Consider the following 10,482-nt stretch of genomic DNA (forward strand, 5'->3'; position numbering starts at 1 on the left):
GCCTTGAGCTGAAGAGCTGAGGGACAAGCGCCCAGGCCCAGAGTTCAAGCCCACAACCGCCAAAAAACAAAACAAAACAGAAGTGAAGGAGCAGGATGCTATCTATAGGTTCATTCCTTAGGCAGAAATGGGAAGACACACATACACAAATACTCACAAAAAGGAGGGACTTGGAAGAGGACAGAAGACTTTCTTTTCTTTTCTTTCTTTCCTTTTTCTTTCTTTTTTTTTTTTGGTTAGTAATGGGGCTTAAACTCTGGGCCTGAGCTCTGTCTGTCAGATCTTCAGCTCAAGGCTAGTGCTCTACTGCTTGGTTTTCGCCACTTCTGGTTTTCGGGTGGTTTATTGGAGATAAGAATCTCACAGCTTTTCCTGCCCGGGCTGGCTTTGAACCACAATCCTCAGATCTCAGCCTCCTGAGTAGTTAGGATTATAGGTGTGAGCCACTGGAGCCTAGCTAGAAGGCTTTTTTTCTAGGAAGAGGATGAAGTTCTTTCTGGATATCAAAGACTTTGAGACATTGGAATTAGAATGTAGAGTTAATCAGGCACCAATTGCTCACACATGTAATCCTAGCTACTCTGGAAACTGAGATCAGAGGATCAAGGCTAGTAGACAAATCCACAAGAATCTTCTGTTAACCAGCAAAAAGCCTGACTTTACAGGCGTAGCTCAAGTGGTAGAGTGCCAGCTACAAGCCAGAAAGCCTCAGGAAGCCCCCACACACATACACACGCACGCACGCACGCACGCAGGAAGAATAATGCAGACAACTCTGTAATCCTTGCCTTGTAGTCACCAAGACTATGAATGCAGGAATTTCTTGGTGAGGCTCCAAGGCAAAACTTTACTATATGTCAAGGTCTTGCCCTGGAACTGCAATTAATATGAATGAATGAATTTCTTATTTTTGCAACTCTGCAGTGGTTCAGACAGAGGCTAAATGTTAGGCATTTGGCCACACCAGCTTGTAAGACTGAATTGAGTAAACTAGTTGTCCTCTGAGAGCCTTCAATCCTAAAATCATTAAACTATCAGCTAGCTATTGACCTATATGTAGACTGGCCTTATTCAGTCTTTACCATGAAAAGAGACTCCTGGCTGTGAATAATGGGAAAGTAGGAAGGCAATTTGTAGAGAAGATCATTTGTGGTAGAAGGAGTATTATGGGCTAGTGCCTATATCTTCAGGTTGAGAATTCAGCTGAAAGAGAGAAGGGCCTGGTCTAGTGCTTTTCTTCTTCTTCTTCTTTTTTTTTTTTTTTTAATGTTGAACAAATGTTTATGGTGCTGAGGAATTGAACCCAGGGCCTCAGGCATGCAAGGCAAGCACTCTACCACTGAGCCATCTTCCCAGCCCGCTTTTCTTCTTTTTAAATTTTCTGTAGCAAAGTCTTTGTAACATAGGCATATGCACTGGACAGCTTGTCAAGAGTCTTGGACAAGCTGGGTGCTAGTGGCTCATGCCTGCTATCCTAGCGATTCGGGAGGCTGAGATCTGTGAATCACAGTTCAGCGCCAGCCCAGGCAGGAAAATCCGTGAGACTCCTATCTCCAGTTAACCACCAGAAAAACTGGAAGTGGTGCTGTGGCTCAAAATGATAGAGCACTAACCTTGAGCTGAAGAGCTCAAGGACAGTTCCTAGTCCCCAGAGTTTAAATCTCATAACTGACCCCAAAAAAAGAGTCTTGGACAGAAACATTTGGACTCAAACATCAAAGGTAGAGGAACATTCTTCTCAAAGGGTGAGCAGATAAGTGGATGGATGTGGACAATTTATGATTCCTCTGGATTGATGTCGTTCTACTGAGCAGTTGTGCCATTGTCCCTCCAGGGTTTGTACACAGGAAAAGCAGCTCCCACTCAGTTTACAGAGATGAAAGCAGCCTCAGGAGAATTTGCTTCTGGAATGCAAATTGCAAGGATAACAGTGGAGAAAATGCAACTAAGGAATATTGGCCTTTTACTAATAAACTCTCCATCTCTGGAGAGAGAGGGTGGTGGCTTGTTGTTGTATTGGCAGTCACATGTATGCTCAGTGTCTCCATCGGGTGAATGCCTGGATCGAGCTGCCTGTGTGGCTCTTTGTTAATCAGTGGTGAATGGGTGGGTGCGTTTAAAATTCCAACTAAATATGTCTGGCTTCCAAGATGTGTTCTGCTCCGAAACTCAGCTTCTGTTTCATTCCAGCACTTGGATGCTGAGTTGCTCTGTGTTTAAATTCTCAGCTTTAAGTGGCAGCTGTGGATTCATTCCTGCCACCCCGCCAGATAGTTTTACTATAGATAGTACAGTCTGCAGCTGGGGTAAAGTTAAAAGGACCTAGCCACGTTGTTTCTCAAAATTGTTTTCCAGGAAAATGCAGGAAGTCTTTATTGAGCACCTGCTGTATTCCCTTGGTGCAGTTCTTGCTACAAAGAGTAAATATAAACTCTGGGCATCCCATTCTTCCTTTCCCATTCACTCTGTAGTAGACTTTCTCTGGCCTTAATGCCATGAGAGATGTAGATGCCCTACAAGGGATTTACAACCAAAGAAAAATACTTTTCTAAAGTGGCATCATCATATTATCAGAAAGTTCTAACATCTGGTGCTAGTTGTCAGAGGCCATTGTCTCTGGGTTTGGCCTCCATAGTGCCACCTAACAAGGGGCAGGGCTAAGAACCTCATTCCCATACTGATTCATTTCCTGACTCTTCCATCTTGGGACTGTTTATGTGAGTCCAGCCAGTCTGTCCTCCCAGTGACTGGCTCCAGACCAACCGTGTAAGTCACAGTTCAAGACAACTCACTCTCCTAGGCAGGACAGGATAGCAGTACCTGGTCTAGGTGTGTGTTAGGAAATGAAGGGAAATTCTCCTGATCCCACATTTCGTTCCAGAACCACCAACTGTTGCTGTCAGGAATATTTGTTAAATCTGCTTCCCATGAGTCTGCCCTTTGTTTACCAGCAGCATCTATTCCAACCTATCAACATGACAAGCTTCTTATGAACTTTGCAGGTGCTCTTGCAAATGTTCAAAGGAACATTTTGCAAAGGAACTTTGCAAGAATTCAAAGGATGTTAAGGAAAAAAAAAAAGCCCAAAAGGTTTCCGGGCTCCCATTGGCTTGCTTGCCAGTGGTTACAGGCCAAATATTGGTGGTCTTGGGGTTGGAGTGAGTACAAGTTCTGCCACTTAGCTGTAGACATTACTGAAGGCTCTTTTTCTTCACCAAGCCTCTATTTATTCAATGGTTATAATAATTTTCAACACATAGACTATTAAGAATTTCTGTGGAGGGCTATAAAAGTGTGTTTCAAGTGGTAGAGCGCCTGCCTAACAAGTATGAGGCCCTGAGTTGAAACCTGATTACTGCCAAAAAAAAAAAAAATCTGTAGAATAGTGTAGTATAGTATGTGCAATGTGCTAGGCCTGGGAATACCAGTAGTGTTCACTAAAGATGAAACTCCCCTCCCCCCCTCTTTCTCTTTCTGTTCTTGGCTGAGCCTGGGGCTTGAACTCAGGGCCTGGACACTGTTTCTGAGCTTTTTTGCTCAAAGCCAGCACGCTACCACTTCAGCCACAGCTCTACTTCCATCTTTTTTGGTGCTTAATTGGAGATAAGAGTCTCTTGGACTTTCCTGCCTGTGCCTGCTTCAAACTGTGATCTTCAGATCTCAGCCTCCTTAGTAGCTAGGAATACAGACTTGAGCCATTGGCACCTGGCTAAGGTGAACCTTTATTACAGTTCCAGCAGCACTTAAACAGCTATATCAGTTCAGATTGATGTTAAGCCCTGGTGCTGGGGCTTAAGCTCAGGGCTTAGGTGCTGTCCCTGAGCTTTCTTTTCTTTTCTTTTTTTAATTGCTCAAGGCTAGCATTCTACCACTTGCACTACAGTTCCATTTCTAGCTTTTGGTGGTTAATTGGAGGGAAGAGTCTCACAGACGTTGCTGCTTGGGCTGATTTTGAGCTGTGATCCTCAGATCTCATGGTACATTCCAGCCTCTCCCCATCAGCAGTGGATCTCACTCTAAATCCTCTAACTGTAATTTTTAAAAAGGAATGAAAGTACTTGAGAATGTGATGACCAGATCTGGGATGGATTAAATATAAACTATTAGGGCCCTGGAATCCCAAGTGGACCTTGCACTTAAAAGCTTTGGTTTCTGCTATAGATGTTTTGTGATCCTTGACTGAGGTGGGATTCAGTGGCATACTTCCTTTCTGTGAAACTCAAGTTGAAATCCTTTTACTAGCCTACTTGATTCTGTATCCTTGGACTCATGGCTTCTATAGAACTCAGCCTAAGCACAACGTGCCCTTGGCAGCCCAAAAGATCTTGTGGCCAAAGTATTATGGAGTAAGCTGGAATGGCTCCAAGATGGCTGGACTGCTCCTCCTTCAAAATAAAGGCAAACAGATAATCCTTGCTTCTTCCCAAACCTAATCAGAAATACCACATGGATAGGACCATGCCCTTTTGACATCATTTCCTATTTCTGTTCTTCAGTATGTTAAGCAGTGGTTAAATCCATTTATTCCTTTTGTGTGTGTGTGTGTGTGTGTGTGTGTGTGTGTGATTGTGGGGCTTGAACTCAGGGCTTGGGCACTGAGCCGCTTTGTGCTCAAAGCTAGCGCTCTACCACTTAGGCCACAGCGCCACTTCTGGTTTTTGAGTGGTTAATTGAAGATACGAGTCTCACAGGGACTTTCTGCCTAGGCTGGCTTTGAACCATGATCCTCAGATCTCAGCCTCTTGAGTAGCTAGGATTATAGGCATGAGCCACTGGCAACCGACTAAATCCAGTTATTAATGTAGAAAAATTCACACACTAGAACATAACCTAACAGACAGAAGAAAGGGATCCCCTGGAGGCATCCCTTGAGGATTTCATTTTATCTCCAGCTGATTTTCCTAGAAGTCTTAAGCAGGCTTCTGCTATGTGGAGTCTTTCTCTGACCACTTTTCTAGCCATGGTCCCTGCAGTTGACCTGGGGCTGTGCGAAATCACTCAACCACTTGCAACTGAGGCACCAAGTAAGTCCAGAGGCAGTTGGCCACTGGCGCTATCAGGAGGAACAGGATCTCATGCCAGGCCACCAGGCAGCTGGCCTGGGCCCTTTCATGCAGCCTTGCAGAGAAGCGGATTCATGGACAGTGACACCCTCCAGCCTGAGCTCATTGTGGTTACAGCTGTGTTTGAGCCAAGGAAGGAGCCCCTTCTAGGTGCACCTGTGCTGGGAATGCTAGCCAGAGCGGCCCAGAGGAGAGGCAGTGGGGAAGCAGAGACGTGTCTCTTGCTGGCTGTGGGATCTCATCTCCTTTTGTCTTGTTTAGGTTTCTCCTCTGCCTCCTACTTAAAGGTCCATGTTAAAACCCACCACGGTGTTCCCCTTCCCCAGGTCTCCAGGCACCAGGAGCCCATCCCGAATGGGGGAGCAGCGTTCCACTGCGCCAGGACCTATGGCAACAAAGGCAAGCGACCCCTTGCTCTGCACTTTGCTTCTCTGCGCAGACTGTGTTGTGGGGGCGCTGGGCCGGGCGTGGGGAGGCAGGAAAGCTGCCAGCTTTCTGGCTGCCTTGAGGAGGCTCAGAGATCTGAGTGCCGTGGCCTCTAGGATGAAAGTCACCCTGAGTATCTCATTCCAGAGCAGTGAGTGAGGCTTTAGAGCACTATGGAGATCTAGCGACCCCCCCCCCCGCTCTTCCCCAGTCTTCTTCTTCTCTCCTGGCTGGCTCTCACTCCCCGAAGCCCTGCAGGGACATCCCAGGCCCAGGGCAAGAAGAGGAGGCCTGCATGATGAGTCGTTCTAGGTCTGTCCACTGCCTGTTGGTGCCCTGTAGGATGGTGTGGAGCTGGGGTTGAGTGCTTTGTCCTTGGTTGGTTGGCCCTGTGAGCGGGTGGGAGCCAGTGGCTGGCTTCTGTGATTGAAGTGGTCGGTTGCTGTAGGTAGCTTGTTCTCTGGAGAGCTACTGGCTGTGTTTATGAGATGCATGACAATCCATGAGCTACCTGATGCTTCTGACTCAGAATTGTTTTGTGGAGAGCTCCCAGGCCCACCTTTACATGTTGATTCTGGTTGTTTGGTGGTGTGTCACATTGGTTCCTCCTCGGGACAGGAGGTGGTAGGGATTAGCAGCTGGTGGAGATGGCATGCTCCATGCGCCCATCATAGACCTCCCGTCCTGGCATGACTCTGGACCCAGGCAGGAAGCTGCTGTTTGATAGAAGACCCCAGTGTGGGCCAGACAAGGCAGAGCAGTGAGGGTTGTCTCTTGGCCTAGTTTGTCCTGAGCCCCTGGCTGGGGACACCAGACTGTTTATAGAGTTGCTTTTTAAATCTGTGTGCTTTGGCTGCATGACTCCAGAAGGGTTTTGGTAGGAGGAAGGCAGTAAGACAGGGTTTGTGTTTGGATTGATTTCTGTCTGAGCTGTCAGTGGGGTCTTGCCAGGTAGTGGGCCTCACGAAAAGTTCTGGTATTGGCTGTCTTGTGAGAGTTGTAGATAGTCTGGTACTGGAAATGAGACCACTGGTATACCTGCTGGGCATCATTAGAGTAATTATACCCCTAGAAGCACCCAAGAGAGCACCTAGGAAGTGGGGATCTTTGAGTTGTGCTGGGCAAAAGCAATAGAGGTCCCCTGTCTGTACCCTTTTCTTGAAGCAGGCTGAAATGATGGTGAGCAATACATGTACACACCTGCATGAAGAGTCCACATCAAGGGAGGCTGATGGCCTCCCACCCATAGACACTCGGGTCTCCCAGACAGACCAGCTGAACCTCCATGGCAGAAGCCATGGCAATGGCTGGCTGTTGGCTGCCCTCCAGAGGCCTGTGAACTGGCCTCTCATGACCCCTCTAGGAGAGGGCATTTCCAAAGCTTGGCCTCATCTCTTTTTTATGTTTTGTTTTTTCCTAGAAGGCCAGAAATGCTCACATCAGGATCCGATTGAGAGCTCCGACTCCTATGGTGACCTTTCTGATGCCAGTGACCTGAAGACACCTGAGAAGCAGAGTGCCAACGGCTCCTTCTCCTGTGACATGGCTGTCCCTAAAAACAAAATGGAGTCTGACGGGGAGAAGAAGTACCCATGCCCTGAATGTGGGAGCTTCTTCCGTTCTAAGTCCTACTTGAACAAACACATTCAGAAGGTGCACGTCCGGGCCCTTGGGGGTCCCCTGGGGGACCTGGGCCCTGCCCTTGGCTCACCTTTCTCTCCCCAGCAGAACATGTCTCTCCTCGAGTCCTTTGGGTTTCAGATTGTTCAGTCAGCCTTTGCATCATCCTTAGTAGATCCTGAGGTGGACCAGCAGCCCATGGGGCCTGAGGGGAAGTGAGGCAGATGCAACGTCCCCACAGGAACAGCCATCCGGGGACTACTGAGAAATGCTGTGAATGCGGAGGGAAGTAATGTGTTGGGGTTCTGTAGCTGAGAGATTTTTTATTCATTTTTAACCCCCTCCCCCCACCCCTACCCTAACCTTACTCCCACTCAATCACCCATCCCCTCAATGGTCTTTAGAATAGATTCTCATCTGATACTCTGCAGAAATATCTGTGAGACCAGGTATGAGAGAGAGAGAGAGAGACGAGGGCAGAAAACACTACATAGGCCTGTAAGTCAGCACCAGCCATTTTCTCTAATGTGAGGAAACTGGAATTCCTGGTGCTCAGTCCTTAGTGATCCCAATCCCAGAGCCAAATCCTACGGCATTCTAGGACCTCAGTGGTTTTGGTCCCTTCCCACTTCTCTTAATTCCTCATTTCCCCTTACCATACCCCTCAAAAGAAACCACAGTAGTGTCTCCTTCACACACATAACCTTGATGCCCAACTGTTTTAAAGGAAGCCAGAAGCCTACAGCATCCAATGGACCATGGGGTACCTGTCCTCTGAGCTTAGCCTAGAGGGCTCTTGGTCTTCCTGAGCCCTGTTGGAGGCTACTGTTTTACTAGATAGGACAAGCTCAGCTATTGAGGACACTCCCACCCCAAATTCCAGTTCTTACATGATTTTAACCATTCAACTTGCTGTTGGGTTTTAATTCTCTAATTATTATTATTATTATTATATTTTTTTTTTAGGACCAGTTGTAGTGAATTGCTACTGAAAGCTATCCCAGGTGATACAGAGCTCTTTGTAAACCGCAGTCACACATTAGGGTTAGAATTAAACTTCGTTTAGATGTACTATAATTAACTTGGCTAGTTGATTGTTTGAAGTCTATGGAAGAAATAGTTTTATGCAAAAATTTAAAAAATGCTAGTCTGGTCAGGAGGGTAAGAGATTGCAATGCTGTTGGGAGCCAGGAAGGTAGGAGAACCAGCAGGTAGGGGCCTTGTGTACTTTGGTTGTATCACACATGAGCAAGCCCAGATTGACCTTGTGATGTGAATTAGTCTGATCAGACTGTATTAAAAACGCTAGTACCTTACTCTGCCTGTTCCCATGAGTCCAGTTTTTCATTTGTGGGGGGTGGTCTTGGACCCAGAGCTGCATAATGCATACCCTGAACTGAAAAGTTAGGGGCAGAATGATGAGAGATCTCTCTTTCTTGTCATTGTGTAAGCTCTACTAAGGTTGATAAGTGATGTTCCTATTGAAGATTGAGCTGCCAGGTTCATTTTGTTCAACAGATATCTATATGCTATCTTCATTGTTTTTGCTAGTCACCGTTTCAGACTTTGTGCCTCACAAGATATCCTCATCAGCTGGGTGCTAGTGACTCACACCTATAATCCTAGCTACTCAGGAGGCTGAGATCTGAGGATCCCGGTTCAAAACCAGCCCGGGCAAGAAAGTCCATGAGACTCTTGCCTGCAATAAACTACTAGAAAACTGGAAGTGGCGCTGTGGCTCAAGTGGTAGAGTGCTAGCCTTGAGCTGAAGAGCACAGGGACAGTACCCAGGCCCAGAGTTCAAGCCCCACAAATGACAAATAAATAAATAAGTAAATTCTCATAAAGCTTAGAAGAAACAGACAATTAACAAGCAGATTTAAATGTGGGAATGAGAAGTACAAAGGAAGCCGAGCGCTGGTGGCTCATACCTGTAATCCTAGCTACTCAGGAGGCTGAGATCTGAGGACCATCAAAGCCAGCCTGGGCAGGAAAAGTCCATGAGACACTTTTTTTTTTTTGGAGTCCGGTCATGGGGCCTGAACTCTGGGCCTGGGTGCTGTCCCTCAGCTCTTCAGCTCAAGGCTAGCACTCTACCACTTGAGCACAGCACCACTTCCAGCTTTTTTCTTTTTGCTTATGTGGTGCTGAGGAACCGAACCCAGGGCCTCATGCATGCAAAGCAAACGCTCTACCACTGAGCCAGCTTCCCAGCCCCTCCGTGAGACTCTTAACTCCAATAAACCACCAGAAAACTGGAAGTGGCGCTGTGGCTCAAGTGGTAGAGTACTAGCCTTGAGCTGAAGAGCTCATGGACAGAGCCCGGGCCCACAGTTCAAGCCCCATGACCGACAAAAAATAAAAAACAAAACAAAAAAAGAAGTACAAAGGATAAAGTATCTAAGTGAGGAGATAATGAGAGCCAGAGGGTAGGTAGTGCGTGAGGCAGGGATTGGGACTCTAGGAGAAAGTGATGACCTAGTAAGACAGCAATCTGCTAGAATGAGAGGAGAGACGTGGGATATGTTACCTTTGTGATACTAAGCAGGAGATTACACCCTTAGTGATGAATGTCTGAATGAAGAAAAGGGAAAGAACATCAGACAAGGCAAAAAATAAGCATAGGGAGAGTCAATGGGAACAGAATCAAGAGCAAGGGGGATAGGCAGACTTCAGTCACTCTGGGCATCTTGAGAAATCTCAGGGAAGAAGAGAATCTCTAAATGAAGAGCAACAGGACTTAATCTCCAAACAAGAAGAAAACAGAACGAACACTGATAAAGGGAGAAAGATAGACCAGTAGGGACAAAGCCCAAAACTATTTAGATCTACATTACTATAACTAAATATACTGCTACTCTGGTTGGAAAGCAAATATTACTGGCTAGATTTAAAATTTTTTAAATGGGCTGGGAATGTGGTTTAGTGGCAGAGTGTTTGCCTAGCATGCATGAAGCCCTGGGTTTGATTCCTCAGTATCACACAGACAGAAAAAGCAGGAAGTAGTGCTGTGGCTCAAGTGGTAGAGTGCTAGTTGAGCAAAAGAAGCTCAGGGACAGTGCCCAGGCCCTGAGTTCAAGCCCAAGGACTGGAAAAAAAAAGTCAGCCTGGCTCTGGTGGCTTACACCTGTAATCCTAGCTACTCAGGAGGCTGAGATCTGAGGATTGTGGTTCAAAGCCAGCCTGGGCAAGAAAGTCTGAGACTCATCTCCAATTAATCCCCAGAAAACTAGAAGTGGTGCTATGGCTCAAAGTGGTAGAGCACTAGACTTGAGCAAAAAGATCTTAGGGATATGGCCAGGCCCTGAGTTCAAGCCCATGACCAACAAAAAACAAAACAAAAATCAGCCATGTAGGGGCTGGGAAGGTGGCT

General features: G+C 46.7%; 1 protein-coding gene across 4 annotated transcripts in view; it reads left to right on the plus strand.

Moving 5' to 3' along the window:
- Patz1 (POZ (BTB) and AT hook containing zinc finger 1) overlaps nt 1–8,425 on the plus strand; it is a 21,671-nt gene extending 13,246 nt beyond the window's left edge. The window contains exons 4-5 of one of the 4 annotated variants that reach the window (XM_013014464.1): nt 5,325–5,462; nt 6,910–8,425. In XM_013014464.1, coding sequence (XP_012869918.1) covers nt 5,325–5,462; nt 6,910–7,328 — 557 coding nt within the window. In that variant the 3' untranslated portion in view covers nt 7,329–8,425. The remainder of the gene's footprint in view (nt 1–5,324; nt 5,463–6,909) is intronic. The other 3 variants (XM_013014461.1, XM_013014463.1, XM_013014460.1) reach the window with 3 other exon arrangements.
- Nucleotides 8,426–10,482: the final 2,057 nt, after the last annotated feature.

Source organism: Dipodomys ordii, unplaced genomic scaffold (assembly GCF_000151885.1).
Source record: "Dipodomys ordii isolate 6190 unplaced genomic scaffold, Dord_2.0 Scaffold23, whole genome shotgun sequence".
In the NCBI taxonomy this organism is placed as follows: Eukaryota; Metazoa; Chordata; class Mammalia; order Rodentia; family Heteromyidae; genus Dipodomys; species Dipodomys ordii.